This window comes from Mobula hypostoma, chromosome 30, assembly GCF_963921235.1.
Source record: "Mobula hypostoma chromosome 30, sMobHyp1.1, whole genome shotgun sequence".
Lineage (NCBI taxonomy): Eukaryota > Metazoa > Chordata > Chondrichthyes > Myliobatiformes > Myliobatidae > Mobula > Mobula hypostoma.
In genome coordinates this window covers 21,199,167-21,218,320 of record NC_086126.1, presented here as the reverse complement: position 1 = coordinate 21,218,320, position 19,154 = coordinate 21,199,167, and the positions used below count along the sequence as shown (strand labels likewise).

Genomic DNA, 19,154 nt, shown 5'->3' with positions numbered 1-19,154 from the left:
ATTGGAGTCTCTTTAAGCAGAGCCTTTCCCCGGTATATTGGAGTCTCTTTACGCAGAGCCTTTCCCCCGTATATTGGAGTCTCTTTAAGTAGAGCGTTTCCCCCGTATATTGGAGTCTCTTTAAGTAGAGCCTTTCCCCGGTATATTGGAGTCTCTTTAAGCAGAGCCTTTCCCCGGTATATTGGAGTCTCTTTAAGCAGAGCCTTTCCCCCGTATATTGGAGTCTCTTTACACAGAGCCTTTCCCCCGGTATATTGGAGTCTCTTTAAGCAGAGCCTTTCCCCCGGTATATTGGAGTCTCTTTAAGCAGAGCCTTTCCCCGGTATATTGGAGTCTCTTTAAGTAGAGCCTTTCCCCCGGTATATTGGAGTCTCTTTAAGCAGAGCCTTTCCCCCGTATATTGGAGTCTCTTTAAGCAGAGCCTTTCCCCCGGTATATTGGCGTCTCTTTATGCAGCCTTACCCCCGTATATTGGAGTCTCTTTACGCAGAGCCTTTGCCCCGTATATTGGAGTCTCTTTAAGCAGAGCCTTTCCCCCGGTATATTGGAGTCTCTTTAAGCAGAGCCTTTCCCCCGTATATTGGAGTCTCTTTACGCAGAGCCTTTCCCCCGGTATATTGGAATCTCTTTACGCAGAGCCTTTCCCCGGTATATTGGAGTCTCTTTATGCAGAGCCTTTCCCCCGTATATTGGAGTCTCTTTAAGCAGAGCCTTTCCCCCGTATATTGGAGTCTCTTTAAGCAGAGCCTTTCCCCCGGTATATTGGAGTCTCTTTAAGCAGAGCCTTTCCCCCGGTATATTGGAGTCTCTTTATGCAGAGCCTTTCCCCCGTATATTGGAGTCTCTTTACGCAGAGCCTTTCCCCCGTATATTGGAGTCTCTTTACGCAGAGCCTTTCCCCCGGTATATTGGAATCTCTTTACGCAGAGCCTTTCCCCCGGTATATTGGAGTCTCTTTACGCAGAGCCTTTCCCCGGTATATTGGAGTCTCTTTATGCAGAGCCTTTCCCCCGTATATTGGAGTCTCTTTAAGCAGAGCCTTTCCCCCGTATATTGGAGTCTCTTTAAGCAGAGCCTTTCCCCCGGTATATTGGAGTCTCTTTACGCAGAGCCTTTCCCCCGGTATATTGGAGTCTCTTTATGCAGAGCCTTTCCCCCGTATATTGGAGTCTCTTTACGCAGAGCCTTTCCCCCGGTATATTGGAATCTCTTTACGCAGAGCCTTTCCCCCGTATATTGGAGTCTCTTTAAGCAGAGCCTTTCCCCCGTATATTGGAGTCTCTTTAAGCAGAGCCTTTCCCCGGTATATTGGAGTCTCTTTACGCAGAGCCTTTCCCCCGTATATTGGAGTCTCTTTAAGTAGAGCCTTTCCCCCGGTATATTGGAGTCTCTTTACGCAGAGCCTTTCCCCCGTATATTGGAGTCTCTTTAAGTAGAGCCTTTCCCCCGTATATTGGAGTCTCTTTAAGTAGAGCCTTTCCCCCGTATATTGGAGTCTCTTTAAGCAGAGCCTTTCCCCGGTATATTGGAGTCTCTGTAAGCAGAGCCTTTCCCCCGGTATATTGGAGTCTCTTTAAGCAGAGCCTTTCCCCCGGTATATTGGAATCTCTTTACACAGAGCCTTTCCCCCGGTATATTGGAGTCTCTTTAAGTAGAGCCTTTCCCCCGGTATATTGGAGTCTCTTTAAGCAGAGCCTTTCCCGCGGTATATTGGAGTCTCTTTACGCAGAGCCTATCCCCCGGTATATTGGAGTCTCTTTAAGCAGAGACTTTCCCCCGTATATTGGAGTCTCTTTAAGCAGAGCCTTTCCCCCGGTATATTGGAGTCTCTTTAAGCAGAGCCTTTCCCCCGGTATATTGGAGTCTCTTTACGCAGAGCCTTTCCCCCGAATATTGGAGTCTCTTTATGCAGAGCCTTTCCCCCGTATATTGGAGTCTCTTTATGCAGAGCCTTTCCCCCGGTATATTGGAATCTCTTTAAGTAGAGCCTTTCCCCCGTATATTGGAGTCTCTTTATGCAGAGCCTTTCCCCCGGTATATTGGAGTCTCTTTAAGCAGAGCCTTTCCCCCAGTATATTGGAGTCTCTTTAAGCAGAGCCTTTCCTGCGGTATATTGGAGTCTCTTTACGCAGAGCCTTTCCCCTGTATATTGGAGTCTCCTTAAGCAGAGCCTTCCCCCCGGTATATTCTCCTTCGAAGAAGGAGTCTGAGAGTCTGAGTGGGAGTGCCGAGAAAGAGATTTTTGAAATTTTCGTTATTTTTTTTCCTCCAATGGCGTTCTGAGAGGCGGGACTGCGCAGGCGTGTGACGTCGGGCAGTGCAGCGCGGCAGATTTAAAAGGAACAGAGCCTCATAGAGCGGGGAGCGTAGTTTGCGGGCGGCGGAGTGAGCCGGGAGCAGAGTGAAGGCTTAAGGGCTTCGGCTCGATGGGTTTAGGCGGAAGCGGGCGAGGCGAGGAAGGTTTGACATTCATTTTCTGTTGCTATTTGAGGAGAGGGGCAGTATGAGTGTGAGGGCAGTTTGCTGTTCTCGGTGTCGGATGTGGGAGGCCCTGGAGTCTCCAAGCCTCCCGGACGTCTACATCTGCGCCAAGAGCATCGAGATGCAGCTCCTAAGGGACCGCGTTACGGAACTGGAGCTGCAGCTCGATGACCTTCGTCTGGTCAGGGAGAGCGAGGAGGTGATAGAGAGGAGTGGAAGGCGGGTGGTCACGCCGGGGCCACGGGAGGCAGACAAGTGGGTCACGGTTAGGAGGGGGAAGGGGAAAAATCAGGTGATGGGGAGTACCCTGGTGGCTGTGCCCCTTAACAACAGGTACTCCTGTTTGAGTACTGTTGGGGGGGACAGCTTACCCGGGGGAAGCGACAGTGGCCCTGCCTCCGGCACAGAGTCTGGCCCTGTAGCTCAGAAGGGTAGGGCAAGGAAGAGGAGGGCAGTTGTGATAGGGGACTCGATAGTAAGGGGGTCAGATAGGCGATTCTGTGGACGCAGTCCAGAGACCCGGATGGTAGTTTGCCTCCCTGGTGCCAGGGTCCGGGATATTTCTGATCGTGTCCAAGATATCCTGAAGTGGGAGGGTGAGGAGCCAGAGGTCGTGGTACATATAGGTACCAATGACATAGGTAGGAAAAGGGATGAGGTCCTGAAAGGAGAATATAGGGAGCTAGGAAGGGAGTTGAGAAAAAGGACCGCAAAGGTAGTAATCGCGGGATTACTGCCTGTGCCACGCGACAGGGAGAGTAGGAATGCGATGAGGTGGAGGATAAATGCGTGGCTGAGGGATTGGAGCAGGGGGCAGGGATTCAAGTTTTTGGATCATTGGGACCTCTTTTGGCGCAGGCGTGACCTGTACAGAAAGGACGGGTTACACTTGAATCCTAGGGGGACCAATATCCTGGCAGGGAGATTAGCGGGGGCTACTGAGGTGACTTTAAACTAGAATGGTTGGGGGGTGGGAATCAAATTAATGAGGCTAGGCGTGAGGAGGTTAGTTCACAACAGAGGGATGGGAACCACACAAGGTCCCACACAGGAGATTAGTGTGCAAACTTAAAGCACACGGTATTGGGGGTAAGGTATTGGTGTGGGTGGAGAATTGGTTAGCAGACAGGAAGCAAAGGGTGGGAATAAACGGGACCTTTTCAGAATGGCAGGCGGTGACTAGTGGGGAACCGCAAGGCTCAGTGCTGGGACCCCAGTTGTTTACAATATATATTAATGACTTGGATGAGGGAATTAAATGCAGCATCTCCAAGTTTGCGGATGACACGAAGCTGGGTGGCAGTGTTAGCAGTGAGGAGGATGCTAAGAGGATGCAGGGTGACTTGGATAGGTTGGGTGAGTGGGCAAACTCATGGCAGATGCAATTTAATGTGGATAAATGTGAAGTTATCCACTTTGGTGGCAAAAATACGAAAACAGATTATTATCTGAATGGTGGCCGATTAGGAAAAGGGGAGGTGCAACGAGACCTGGGTGTCATTATACACCAGTCATTGAAAGTGGGCATGCAGGTACAGCAGGCGGTGAAAAAGGCGAACGGTATGCTGGCATTTATAGCGAGAGGATTCGAGTACAGGAGCAGGGAGGTACTACTGCAGTTGTACAAGGCCTTGGTGAGACCACACCTGGAGTATTGTGTGCAGTTTTGGTCCCCTAATCTGAGGAAAGACATCTTTGCCATAGAGGGAGTACAAAGAAGGTTCACCAGATTGATTCCTGGGATGGCAGGTCTTTCATATGAAGAAAGACTGGATGAACTGGGCTTGTACTCGTTGGAATTTAGAAGATTGAGGGGGGATCTGATTGAAACGTGTAAGATCCTAAAGGGATTGGACAGGCTAGATGCGGGAAGATTGTTCCCGATGTTGGGGAGGTCCAGAACGAGGGGTCACAGTTTGAGGATAGAGGGGAAGCCTTTTAGGACCGAGATTAGGAAAAACTTCTTCACACAGAGAGTGGTGAATCTGTGGAATTCTCTGCCACAGCAAACTGTTGAGGCCAGTTCATTGGCTATGTTTAAGAGGGAGTTAGATATGGCCCTTGTGGCTACAGGGGTCAGGGGGTATGGAGGGAAGGCTGGGTTCTGAGTTAGATGATCAGCCATGATCATAATAAATGGCGGTGCAGGCTCAAAGGGCCGAATGGCCTACTCCTGCACCTATTTTCTATGTTTCTATGTATATTGGAGTCTCTTTATGCACAGCCTTTCCCCCGGTATATTGGAGTCTCTTTACGCACAGCCTTTCCCCCGGTATATTGGAGTCTCTTTAAGCAGAGCCTTTCCCCCGGTATATTGGAGTCTCTTTACGCAGAGCCTTTCCCCCGTATATTGGAGTCTCTTTAAGCAGAGCCTTTCCCCCGGTATATTGGAGTCTCTTTAAGCAGAGCCTTTCCCCCGTATATTGGAGTCTCTTTAAGCAGAGCCTTTCCCCCGGTATATTGGAGTCTCTTTACGCAGAGCCTTTCCCCCGGTATATTGTAGTCTCTTTACGCACAGCCTTTCCCCCGGTATATTGGAGTCTCTTTACGCAGAGCCTTTCCCCCGGTATATTGGAGTCTCTTCAAGCAGAGCCTTTCCCCCGTATATTGGAGTCTCTTTAAGCAGAGCCTTTCCCCCGGTATATTGGAGTCTCTTTACGCACAGCCTTTCCCCCGGTATATTGGAGTCTCTTTAAGCAGAGCCTTTCCCCCGGTATATTGGAGTCTCTTTACGCAGAGCCTTTCCCCCGGTATATTGGAGTCTCTTTAAGCAGAGCCTTTCCCCCGTATATTGGAGTCTCTTTACGCAGAGCCTTTCCCCCGTATATTGGAGTCTCTTTAAGCAGAGCCTTTCCCCCATATATTGGAGTCTCTTTAAGCAGAGCCTTTCCCCCGTATATTGGAGTCTCTTTACGCAGAGCCTTTCCCCCGTATATTGGAGTCTCTTTACGCAGAGCCTTTCCCCCGTATATTGGAGTCTCTTTAAGCAGAGCCTTTCCCCCGTATATTGGAGTCTCTTTAAGCAGAGCCTTTCCCCCGTATATTGGAGTCTCTTTAAGCAGAGCCTTTCCCCCGTATATTGGAGTCTCTTTACGCAGAGCCTTTCCCCCGTATATTGGAGTCTCTTTACGCAGAGCCTTTCCCCCGTATATTGGAGTCTCTTTAAGCAGAGCCTTTCCCCCGTATATTGGAGTCTCTTTAAGCAGAGCCTTTCCCCCGTATATTGGAGTCTCTTTAAGCAGAGCCTTTCCCCCGGTATATTGGAGTCTCTTTAAGCAGAGCCTTTCCCCCGTATATTGGAGTCTCTTTAAGCAGAGCCTTTCCCCGGTATATTGGAGTCACTTTAAGCAGCCTTTCCCCCGGTATATTGGAGTCTCTTTACGCAGAGCCTTTCCCCCGTATATTGGAGTCTCTTTACGCAGAGCCTTTCCCCCGTATATTGGAGTCTCTTTAAGCAGAGCCTTTCCCCCGTATATTGGAGTCTCTTTAAGCAGAGCCTTTCCCCGGTATATTGGAGTCACTTTAAGCAGCCTTTCCCCCGGTATATTGGAGTCACTTTAAGCAGAGCCTTTCCCCGGTATATTGGAGTCACTTTAAGCAGCCTTTCCCCCGGTATATTGGAGTCGCTTTAAGCAGAGCCTTTCCCCAGTACATTGTGGACCGGTAGAGAGAGGGTGTTGCATTCGGCAGCTCCATGCAAAAAATATTTCAGTCATTACACTGACACTCCCCATCCTCCTGTCTTTTCTGTGGCTGAGAGGAGATGGTACTGTACTGTGCAAAGTCTTAAACACACGTATATAGCTTGGGTGCCTAAGACTTTTGCACAGGACTGCTGTCACACAAAAAAACACATTTCACGACGTGTGAGTGATGATAAACCTGATTCTGATATGGGTCTCTATTGTGGACTGAGAGTGGGAAGGGGGCAGGGAGAGGGGAATCATGGTTGGGAAAAGGGGAAGGGAGAGGGGAGGGAGCGGGAAGCACCAGAGAGACATTCCGTAATGATCAATAAACCAATTGTTTGGAATCAAATGACCTTGCCTGGTGTCTCAGGGCTGGGTGTGTCTGTATCTCTGCCACCTGTCCCTCACCCCTCCCACGGTGCTCCACCTTCACCATTCCCAACATCCTTTGTTCCCATCAGATTTACAAACTCGCTCTCCGCCCCACGTTGACAAATACAGGACTGTGTAAAAGTCTTAGGCACCCAGACTTATATGCACCACAGACCTTTGCACTGTACTGTACGAGGAGAGTCTAATGGGTCTGGTCCTGTACTCGATGGAGTTTAGAAAAATGGGTGGGGGGGAATCTCTTTGAAACCTATCAAATATTGAAAGGTCTGAATTAAGAGAACGTGGAGAGGGAATTTCCTACAGTGAGGAAATCTAGGATGAGAGGACACAGCCTCGGAACAAGAGGGATGTCAATTTAGAACAGAGATGAGGAGGAATTTCTTTAGGCAGGGGATGGTGAATCTGTGGAATTCTTTGCTACAGACGGCTGTGGACACTAAGTCATTCCGTATACTTAAAGCAGATCTTGATAGGTTCTTGATTAGTCAGGAACTCAAAGGTTACGGAGAGAAGGCGGGAGAATGGGGTTGAGGGGGATAATAAATCAGCCATGATGGAATGGCAGAGCAGACTCGATGGGCTGAATGGACTTATTTTGCTCTTATGTCTTATGGAAGGGGAAGCAGAAGAGGGAGGGACTGAGACGCAGATGACTTAAAACCAAGATGTATTTGTCAGCCTTTGAAAATTCACGACCGAAAACCGGCACCAATATTGTCCGGGTGCAATATGCCGATGCAGGGGCGTGGTCATGTTTTCCAGTCCTCTCGCCGGGAAGCAATGGGCTCAGGTCGACGGCGAAGAATCTGTGGCTGGGGGAGCTGGAAGAGTGTCCTAACAGGTAGGTGACACTCCACGGCTTCCAGCTGTTGATCCGAGAGCAGCTCGTGGACCAAGTCCGGAGGAGGTCAGCGATACTTCTGCTATTCCCTTGGTTCTTCACGGGATTCACCAACAATACCCCGTCCCTGTCCTAGGCACAGCAATTCCCACTCCGTTGTCATTGACGGGACGGTCCACACCTACAACAAGGCTCTCTACGGTGAGGTCACAGTCAGGATACTTACTGAAGTACACACTATGATTGCCTTTGGCCAAGGAAAAACTAAAAACAATTCAATCGTTAAAACATCTGGCATCAATGCTTCCAGGGAGGAGAAGTCCAATCTCGCGCCGTGGAATAGGAAGGGTCACCCTACCCATCAAACCAGGTGGACGGTCAGCCAGTAGATGATGAGGGGCTGAAAGCCGGCGAGGGCCAGGGTGACGTACATCCTGAGCCGGTTCCTGGAGCTGTAGTTCGCGGACATGCCCGACGAGGACAGCACCTTCATTCTGAGGGAGCGGACCTGTGGGCGGGGTTGGGAATTTGGTGCAGAAGCAGAAAAAGGGAGTGAGATGCAGGCAAACTGTGGCATGGATTTGTTAACCATCCCACACCCGTCCAGGTGAAGCTGGTTACCATTTCTATAATTTATCCCGCCATCGTGGACAACACACACAAAATGCCGGAGGAACTCAGCAGGTCAGGCAGCATCTATTGAAATGAATAAACAGTCGACATTTCAGGCCAAGACCGGGAAGGAAGGGAGAAGGTGTGGGGGAGTTGGGGTAACGGAAGGAGACAGGTGAAGCCAGATGGGTAGGAAAGGTAAAGGGCTGGACAGGAAGGAATCTGATAGGAGAGGAGAGTGGACTGTAGGAGACAGGGAAGGAGGGGGGGACCCAGAGGGACGTGACAGTCAGGGGAGGAGCAGAGTGGGAAACAGATGAGAGAAGGGGAAGGGAAAAATAACCAGGTTGGAACTAATCAGGTCCTCCCTGGGTTACAAACACCAGGCTTTCAGACAACCTTGCATGTGAAGAAGCTCCCACGAATGTTATTGTTATGAATCTTCATTGTCCAACCTCCCCACGACAATCAGACACCACTGTCTGCTAAGGACACAGACTGCCAGTTTCAGTGCTGGAGGCCTCAAAGAGTGTTGGGTTGGAAACTGACAAGTGATCACTCGTATTGGTAGGTGTGCACTGAAACTTCAAAGCCATTGAGTGTGGGGTATCCCAATTCTGCATCACTGCAACCAGACCCAGTTTGATTTTCTGCATGGGCTCTTTCCCAATTTCACTAACCCCGCCCCCACTACATTTGACTTCCAGTTCTCCATGGAGATCGCACGTTGAGCCAACCCCGGCTCCCAGGTATTTTTCAATATCAGCAGATGGTAAGCCTTCAAAGTTTTCTTTACCGAATTTCCCTGTGAGAGCCTACAACTGGTGGGCATAGTTCCAGGAGAAAGAGCCAACCACTTAAGTACAATTTTCTGAACATGGGCTAACTCTTTATGGAGATTCAAGGCCAAGACAGATCTTTACACCATAAACCATAAGAGCAGAATTAGGCCATTGAGCCCATCGAGTCTGTTCTACCATTCCATCATGGTTGATTTATTATCTCTCTCAACCTCAGTCCCCAGCTTTCTCCCCATAATCTTTGACACCCTTACTAATCAAGAACCTATCAACCTCCACTTTAAATATACCCAATGACTTGGCAGCTGTCTGTGGCAATGAATTCCAACAACTCACCACACCCTGGCTGAAGAAATTCCCCCTCATCTGTTCTAGAGCAATATCCTTGTATTGAGGCTGTGTCCTTTGATCCTAGACTCCCCCACTATAGGAAACATCCTCTCCACATCCACTCTATCTGTGCCCTCCGGTCCTAGACTCCCCCACAATAGGAAGCATCCTCTCCACATCCACTCTATCTGTGTCCTCTGGTCCTAGAATCCCCCACTATGATTAGGAATAGTCAACATGGCTTTGTCAAAGGCAGGTCGAGCCTTATGAGCCTGATTGAAATTTTTGAGGATGAGACAAAACACATCGATGAAGGTAGAGCAGTAGATGTCGTGTATATGGATTTCAGCAAGGCATTTGATAAGGTAGCCCATGCAAGGCTCATTGAGAAAGTAAGGAGGCTTGGGATCGAAGGGGACATTGCTTTGTTGATCCAGAACTGGCTTGCCCACAGAAGGCAAAGAGTGGTTGTAGACGGGTCATATTCTGCAAGGAGGTCGGTGAGCAGTGGCGTGCCTCAGGGATCTGTTCTCTTCGTGATTTTTATAAATGACCTGGATGAGGAAGTGGAGGGATGGGTTAGTAAATTTGCTGATGACACAAAGGTTGGGGGTGTTGTGGATAGTGTGGAGGGCTGTCAGAGGTTACAGAGGGACATCAATAGGATGCAAAACTGGGCTGAGAAGAGGCAGATGGAGTTCAACCCAGATAAATGTGAGATGGTTCATTTTGGCAGGTCAAATATGGTGGCAGAATATAGTATTAATGGTAAGACTCTTGGCAGTGTGGAGGATCAGAGGGATCTTGGGGTCAGAGTCCATAGGACACTCAAAGCTGCTACGCAGGTTGACTGTGGTTAAGGTGGCATACGGTGCATTGGCCTTCATCAATCGTGGGATTGAGTTTAAGAGCCGAGAGGTAATGTTACAGCTATATAGGATCCTGGTCAGACCCCACATAGAGTACTGTGCTCTGTTCTGGTCGCCTCACTACAGGAAGGACATGGAAACCACAGAAAGGGTGCAGAGGAGATTTACAAGGACGTTGCCTGGATTGGGGAGCATGCCTTATGAGAATAGGTTGAGTGAACTCGGCCTTTTTTCCTTGGAGCAATGGAGGATGAGAGGTGACCAGATGGAGGAGTACAAGATGACGAGTGTGGATAGTCAGAGGCTTTTTCCCAGGGCTGAAATGGCTGGCACGAGAGGGCACAGTTTTAAGGTGCTTGGAAGTAGGTACAGAGGAGATGTCAGGGGTAGGTTTTTTTTAAAACGCAGAGTGGTGAGTGTGTGGAATGGGCTGCTGGTGGCTGTGCTGGAGGCAGATGCAATAGGGTCTTTAAGAGACTCCTGGATAGGTACATGGAGCTTAGAAAAATAGAGGGCTATGTGTAATTTCTAAAGAAAGTACATGTTTGGGACAGCATTGTGGGCCAACGGGCCTGTATTGTGCTGAAGGTTTTCTATGTTTTTATAGAAAACATCCTTTCCAAGTCCACTCTATCTGTGCCCTCTGGTCCTAGACTCCCCCACCACAGGAAACATCCTCTCCACATCCACTCTATCTGTGCCCTCTGGTCCTAGACTCCCCACTATAGGAAACATCCTCTCCACATCCACTCTATCTGTGCCCTCTGGTCCTAGACTCCCCCACAGTAGGAAACATCCTCTCCACATCCACTCTATCCGTGTCCTCTGGTCCTAGATTCCCCCACTACAGGAAACATCCTCTCCACACCCACTCTATCTGTGTCCTCTGGTCCTAGATTCCCCCACTATAGGAAACATCCTCTCCACATCCACTCTATCTGTGCCCTCTGGTCCTAGACTCCCCCACTATAGGAAACATCCTCTCCACATCCACTCTGTCTGTGTCCTCTGGTCCTAGACTCCCCCACTATAGGAAACATCCTCTCCACATCCACTCTATCTGTGCCCTCTGGTCCTAGACTCCCCCACTGTAGGAAACATCCTCTCCACATCCACTCTATCTGTGCCCTCTGGTCCTAGACTCCCCCACTATAGGAAACATCCTCTCCACATCCACTCTGTCTGTGTCCTCTGGTCCTAGACTCCCCCACTATAGGAAACATCCTCTCCACATCCACTCTATCTGTGCCCTCTGGTCCTAGATTCCCCCACTACAGGAAACATCCTCTCCACACCCACTCTATCTGTGTCCTCTGGTCCTAGATTCCCCCACTATAGGAAACATCCTCTCCACATCCACTCTATCTGTGCCCTCTGGTCCTAGACTCCCCCACTATAGGAAACATCCTCTCCACATCCACTCTATCTGTGCCCTCTGGTCCTAGACTCCCCCACCACAGGAAACATCCTCTCCACATCCACTCTATCTGTGTCCTCTGGTCCTAGATTCCCGCACTATAGGAAACATCCTCTCCACATCCACTCTATCTGTGTCCTCTGGTCCTAGACTCCCCCACTATAGGAAACATCCTCTCCACATCCACTCTATCGAGGCCGTTCAATATTCGATAGGTTTCAGTGAGATGCTGCCTCATGAGGAATCACAGGTTGGAATAGTGGAGCCTGGTTCAGTCTTTTGGGGATCTGCCAATCGACTGGGTGGTATTTAAGATCAATACTGGAGGGTCCAAAGCTGCATCTGGGGCAGACCTGGGTGAGGACCAAACAATAAACAAAATGCTGGAGCTACCCAGCAGGTCAGGCAGCAGAGCTGTGGATGGCATGAACATCGATTTCTCCTTCTGGTAAAAAAAAATTTCCCTCCACCCTCCTCTCCCTCTATTCCCTCACTCTGGCCTCTTACCTCCTCTCCCCTCCTATCAAATTCCTTCCCCTCCAGTCCTTTACTTTTCCCACCCACTTGGCTTCACCCATCACCTTTTGGCTGTCCTCCATCCCCAACCTCACCTCTTTATACTGGCATCTTTCCCCCTTCCTTTCCAGTCCTGATGAAGGTGCCTCAGCCTGAAACGTCGACTGCTTATTCACTTCCACAGCTGCTGCCTGACCTGCTGAGTTCCCCCCGCGGTTTGTGTGCGTTTTATCCGTGGAGGGAAATGTTCCGTTGATAATTCAGCTCAAGCCCCTTCATCTTGAGACCCTGGGTGAGGATTTCCTGCCCGAAGAGACAGTTTTGAATCAGATGGGATGTTACAATATCATTCATGATTGTACACCCTTTACACACACACACACACACACACACACACTTCCAGATTCGGAGCTGAATTTCAATTCCGCAGGAACAACTCTGGACTCCTGAGTTGGTGGCGATTGTTATGATTGATTGGTTGTCTGTCCTATCTGAAGATGACAGTGGGAGAGTTTTTTTTAGAGTGGAGAAGTCGTTGAACTGAGGCCCATTGGCCTCGGAAGTCTGACTCCAGCGGTACAAGTGGTCGTCACAAACTGGGCTCTTCCTGGGTTGCAGTGGATGGCCATGACGTCTTCAGCACCTCGCCATGCTCTTCGCTCTCCACGGAGCGTTGTAGAACCAGCTTCCTGGCCGTTGGATCTCAAACGCCCAAGTCAATCAGAACTGACCTTGCTTGCTATGACCCATCACATCGAAGCTTGTCAGATACCCTCACCTGCAGACAGCGACCTGGAGCTCCAGGTGAGAGCTGAGCTCCCAGTGGGGCCCCAAAGGTGAGTGAGCTGTCCCGGAATGGACACGACAAGCCCCTCCGCCAGAGGTGCAGCCCCTCTCTGCACACCCCGAACACACCAGTCTTTTGATTCTAGTGCCTCTTATCCTACAAGACACACTGCATGCAGCGAGACAGCATTCTGGAGAGCAGCGAGGTGCAAAGGGGTCACTTACTAAGAAGAACATGATCGCGCAGGACGTCCAGGCTAACGCAACATAGTACGCATCTCGCCCAAATAACAAGCCACTGAGAATGGTGATTATTATCCTGCAAGAAAGAAACGAGTGTTACATCTCTGCCATGGAAGGTAGTCAGAGGAAATTCGAGGCTCCAGATAACAGAAATCCCAGGACAGGTCCAGGAGGAGACTCACCAGACTGAGTCTGAATGAAAAGGTCAGCGTTTAACAGAATGCTTGTTGGCTCCGGGCCTCTACTTGATACAGATTAATGGGGGGGGGGGCGGGGGAGAACTTAACTGAAACCTACTGAATTCTGAAAAGCCATGATAGAATAGATGTGGAGAGGATGTTTCCTATAGTGGGGGAGTCTAGGACCAGAGGGCACAGATAGAGTGGATGTGGGGAGGATGTTTCCTATAGTGGGGGAGTCCAGGACCAGAGGACACAGATAGAGTGGATGTGGAGACGATGTTTCCTATAGTGGGGGAGTCTAGGACCAGAGGGCACAGATAGAGTGGATGTGGGGAGGATGTTTCCTATAGTGGGGGAGTCCAGGACCAGAGGACACAGATAGAGTGGATGTGGAGAGGATGTTTCCTATAGTGGGGGAGTCTAGAACCAGAGGACACAGATAGAGTGGATGTGGAGACGATGTTTCCTATAGTGGGGGAGTCTAGGACCAGAGGGCACAGATAGAGTGGATGTGGAGAGGATGTTTCCTATAGTGGGGGAGTCTAGGACCAGAGGACACAGATAGAGTGGATGTGGAGAGGATGTTTCCCATAGTGGGGGAGTCCAGGACCAGAGGGCACAGATAGAGTGGATGTGGCGAGGATGTTTCCTATAGTGGGGGAGTTTAGGACCAGAGGGCACAGCCTCAGGATAGAGGGCTATCCATTCAGATGAGGAGGAATTTCTTTAGCCAGAGGGCAGTGTACCTGCGGAATTAATTGCTGCAGACAGCTGTGGAGCCAAGCAATTGTGTACAGTTAGAGCAGAGTTGAGAAGATTCTTGATTGGTCAGGGAGTCAAAGTTTACAGGGAGAAGGCAGGAGAAAGGAGTTGAGAGGGAATATAAATCAGCCATGATGGTTTGGCAGAGCAGACTTGATGGGCCGAATGGTCTAATTCTGCTCCCTGGAGCAAAGCTGGGCCCAAGACAGAGGAAAATGTTGAGCGTGTGAATCAGTGGTATTGATACCCTGGAGAGACAGGAGACAGACAGCAGGATCTGGAGCAACAGTCTGCTGGTGGAACTCAGTGGATTGAATAGAATCTGTGGGGGAGAGGAACTATCGATATTTCATGTCGACACTCTGCAGTTTTGCCCCAAAATACTGACAATTCCTTTTTCCTCAGACGCTGCTCGACTCTTTTAGTAGATTGTTTGTCGCACCTCTGCCAAGCACCCTTACAATCTCAGGAGATAACTCCCTGATCACTTCACAGGCACTCAAGTAACTTTCTGAGAAGCTAGTTCCCGTTACAGGACTCAGAGCAAATCCTCAAAAAGAAATAGCCCCATTATTTTGTATGTGATGACACACAAAATGGTGGAGGAGCTCAGCAGGGTCAGCAGGCATCTATGGAGAGGAATAAACAGTCAACGTTCAGGGCCGAGAGCCTTCTTCAGAACTCCCCACTCTGTACTTGGTGACAATGTTCCCTCAAAGCTGCCTGGGTGCGTGGCCCAGCAGACACTGCAATGCCCCCGCGCACATATCCTTCCTTGCCGCACAGCTCGAGTTTTCTTTTATATAATGTTAATATCATTTTGAAATCTACGTTAGTATTATTGTGAAGTATACTGCAATTATATTAACATAGGGCTGAAATGGCTAACACGAGGGTACTGTTTTAATAATTGGAATTAGCTACAGAGGAGACGCTGGGGTAAGTTTTTCTTTTACGCAGAGAGTGGTGAGTGTGTGGAATGGGCTGCCGGCAACAGTGGTGGAGGCAGATACAATAGGGTCTTTTAAGAGACTCCTGGATAAGTACATGGAGCTTAAAAAAGTAGAGGGCTATGTGTAACCTTAGATAATTTACATGTTCGTCGCAGCATTGTGGGCCAAAGAACCTGTATTGTGCTGTATATTTCTAATTAATTGCGTGTTAAGGAATATAATCACTAAATTTTCCAAATAATGAACATATCACAACCTTTACTTTAAAACATTTTAGAGCTTCATCATATTTACACTGTCAGTGTTACAAGTTACAACTTGTTACTAATTGTAACAATAAACACAGAATGGAAGTCAGTAGCTCATAGTTAATAAACAGTTGGCCTTAATGCCAATGCCATCCAGTCAAGACATTTAACTTTTGCTATTGTTCCTGTTGGTTGTTTTGACGGCCTGACATCATTATGAGTGTTATGAGTTGTGAATTATATTTATTTGATGGAAAAATTCTATATTCTGACTGATTTGGTAAGAAATCTTTCAAGTTTTTTAAAAAACCCAATTAAAGTGCTGTGAAGTTGTCGGGCAGTATAAAAATGTCCTGCTCAGAGCCATGGTTGGTCCGTGTAGCTATGGAAAGTAAATTAAAGCAAATGTCGGTTGGTGATGTTGATCAAGCCACATACATTACAGCTACTGCTTTTGTTCCTTTTGGGTTTCTGATGCCTTACACACGTCACCCTAGTGATATATATACGCCCAAGTCTTTTGGACAGTATGTACCCCACACTATGCCGTTGCCTGGATTGTCTCATTTCACCAATCCAAAACAAAAGCTGGACTGTCACCCTTTCCCTCAGTACTCACCCGACATACTTGTACCCACTGTATGCAATAAGGTCAAAGGTGGTGAGATCTGTGTGCACTGAAATCAGGTAGAAGGCAAGCAGAAGAGCCAGAACCTCGATAATGATCCACACGAGAGCGGTGCTGGCGCACATACCCAACACCTCAGGGGTGAACCTGAAACAGAATAATCAGACCCTGTTATGGTGCTAAATTCAGAGACAGTGATCAACAGAACCTCAATGGTCAACACCTCCCCACATTAGCCAGATTCCTAAAGGTCCATTCCCACCAAATTGGTCAGAATCTCAATGGTCCAGACCCACCCCATTGGAGAGAATCTTAATGATTCAGACCCTCCCCATTGGCCAGAATCTCAATGATTCAGACTCTCCCCACTGGACAAATCTCAATGGTCCAGAACCTCCCCATTGGACAGAATCTCAATGGTCCAGACCCACCCCATTGGACAGAATCTCAATGTCCAGACCCTCCCCATTGGACGAATCTCAATGGTTCAGACCCTTCCCATTGGACAGAATCTCAATGGTCCAGAACCTCCCCATTGGACAGAATCTCAATGTCCAGACCCTCCCCCGTTGGACAGAATCTCAATGGTTCAGACCCTCCCCATTGGACAGAATCTTAATGGTCCAGAACTTCCCCATTCACTCCCTTTGGGTTATGATGTTATGGATGCTATTGATGGGGTAAGTGCAAGCAAGCTTTTCTTTTTTAGGTATGTATTGAGATACCGGGCAGTATAGTCCTTTTAGGCCCGTTGAGTGACCCCACCCAGCATTCTCTGATTTAACCCTTGCCTAATCATGGGTCAATTTATCATGAATTTGGACTGAGAGGGGAAACTGTCAAACCCAGGGAAAACTGAAGCTTTCCAAGGAGAGGACACACACAGACTCGTTACAGAGGATTCCAGATTTGAACTTTGACACGCCGAGGGTTGTGCTAACTGGTGCCAAGGCACTAAGTACAGGAGCTGGGATGTTATGTTGTAGATACACAAGGCGTAGGTGAGGTTTAATATGCAATACCACGTGCAGTTCTGGTTATTTACTGTACCTGCAGGAAAGATATCGCTAAAACTGAAAGAGAACGAAGAAAATTACAAGGATGTTGCCAGGACTTGAGGACCTGAGTTATAGGGAGTGGTTGAATAGGTTTGGTCTTTATTCCCTGGAGCGTAGGGGAATGAGGGGAGAGTTGTTCGAGGTGTACAAAATTATGAAGGGTATAGATAGGGTAAATGTAAGAAGGCTTTTTCCACTGAGGTTGGGTGAGACTAGAGCTAGAGGTCATGGGTTAAGGGTGAAAGGTGAAATAGTTTCTTCACTCAGGTGGTACAAGTGTGGAACAACCTGCCAGTGAAAATGGTGGATGCAGGTTCAATTGCAGCATTTCAGAGAAGCTTGGACAGGAGGTGTGTGGAGGGCTCTGGTCCAGGTGCTGGTCGATGGGACCAAGTAGAGTAATAGTCTGGCATGGACTAGGGGGGCCAAACTGCCTGCTTCTTTGCTGTGGTGCTCTACGACTTTAAGGTAGAATCGAAGGATAAACAATGGGAACTTCATCACACTGCCACAGATAGCCAGAAGAAAATTACAGTAAAGGTTGAGATACCCTGAGGCAATCTATCTGAAAGTTGACATAGGCCTTGCGTAAGGTCGGGGGGGGGGGGAGAAAGGATCTGGGGAATAACTTTTTAAATCAAAGGTTAGATGAAATCAGGAGCACACTGCCCGAGGGGTTGCTGTGGTCGGGCAAACCGTGACAACGTTATCTAGACAAGGCATAGAAGGAATGTTAAATTCAGGTGGGGGGGCAGAGATGGTCATGGTATTGGGGAGCCTAAAGCTAGAAAGGATAGATTTAAGGTGAGAAGAGAAATATTTAAAAGGATCTGAGTTCAACTTTATCCCCACAGTGCACGTATTTGGAAGGAGGTGCCGCAGAATATGTCAGAGGTGGGTAGACATTTGTGTAGGTACATGGATAGGAAAGGTTTAAATCAGGGGTTCCCAACCTGTTTGATGCTGGGGTACTAATGCCAATAAGCAAGGGGTCCACAGACCCCAGGATGGGAATGACGTAGGCCAAATCTCGACCAACGGAACTAACTCAGGTTGCCATCTTGGCATGGAGAGGTGGGCCAAGGGCCCCTTCTTGTCCTCAGAGACTCTAAGACTTCATACCAAATGCCGAGAAATGGGATTAATGCCAAAGGGTATTTGTGTGTAGTTAAAGGAGAAGAAAGGGATCAGCAGATTATCGGGGCTTTCCAGTAAGAACAGATTGTACAAGGAGACTGATATATTGAGCGGAGTAAGGATTATCAGTGCTCAAACTTGGCTACAATTCCCATATTAGGGAAACAACACCTTCAAAAGGCGATGCCTCGAAAAGGCAGCATCCATCATTAAGGACCCCCATCACCCAGGACATTGCTACCATCAGGGAGGAGGCACAGGAGCCTGAAGACACACACTCAACGATTTAGGAACAAATTCCTAAACAAAGTTTGATGGTTAGAATAACGTACCAGCTTGATTTTCTTATAAAAATGTAAGACAATGTACCTAAGAGAATTGATGCAGTTTTAAAGGCAAAGGCTGATTTGTTCAGCTTTTTACTGTTTACTGCTCTATGGCATTTTTTAAAATATTTAGCTTTTCATTTTATGATTTTGAAACCATTTTCCCTTTACAGAATTCTTTTAACATGTGCCTGAGACTTTTGCACAGTACTGTGGTAATTTTATTTATTGCACTGTACTGCTGCCACAAAAAAAAATCTCTTGACATACGTGAGTGATGATAAACCTGATTCTGATCTGGGTCTCTGTTGTGGACTGAGAGTGGGAAGGGGGCAGGGAGAGGGGAATCATGGTTGGGAAAAGGGGAAGGGAGAGGGGAGGGAGCGGGAAGCACCAGAGAGACATTCTGTAATGATCAATAAACCAATTGTTCGGAATCAAATGACCTTGCCTGGTGTCTCAGGGCTGGGTGTGTTTCTTATACACATACATCCACACACACCCACACAATTATAATTTATATATATTTTTTTAAATTACGTATCACACTGCCACAAAACAAATCTCATGAAGTACACCAGGGTGATTAGACCCGACACGTCCCCACTACCCTTGGCAGTCATACTAACCTCTTTTGCACGCCCAGGGCCACCCCCGTCAGCAGGATGTAGGTAATGAAAGCCATGGCTGAAAGAGAAAACCAAGCAGAGAATCAGCTGCTACAAGCTCGCCGGCACTTCCATCCGCTCGGCTGGAAACCAGCACACACAAAAGTTAAATGCAGATGCGGGAAATCTGAAACAAAGTATAATGGATTCCACGCAAACACGAGGAAATCTGCAGATGCTGGAAACTCAAGCAACACACATCAAAGTTGCTGGTG

At 48.3% G+C, this 19,154-nt stretch overlaps 1 protein-coding gene across 1 annotated transcript in view; it reads right to left on the bottom strand.

Annotated features, from left to right (window-relative positions):
• Positions 1-7,199: 7,199 nt before the first annotated feature.
• Positions 7,200-19,154, bottom strand: part of yif1a (Yip1 interacting factor homolog A (S. cerevisiae)) — a 28,929-nt gene continuing 16,974 nt past the window's right edge. The window contains exons 5-8 of the mRNA XM_063036568.1: positions 18,901-18,958; positions 15,742-15,897; positions 12,960-13,053; positions 7,200-7,912 (exon numbers count right to left, since the gene is read on the bottom strand). Of these exons, the coding sequence (XP_062892638.1) occupies positions 7,766-7,912; positions 12,960-13,053; positions 15,742-15,897; positions 18,901-18,958 (455 nt within the window). The 3' untranslated portion in view covers positions 7,200-7,765. The remainder of the gene's footprint in view (positions 7,913-12,959; positions 13,054-15,741; positions 15,898-18,900; positions 18,959-19,154) is intronic.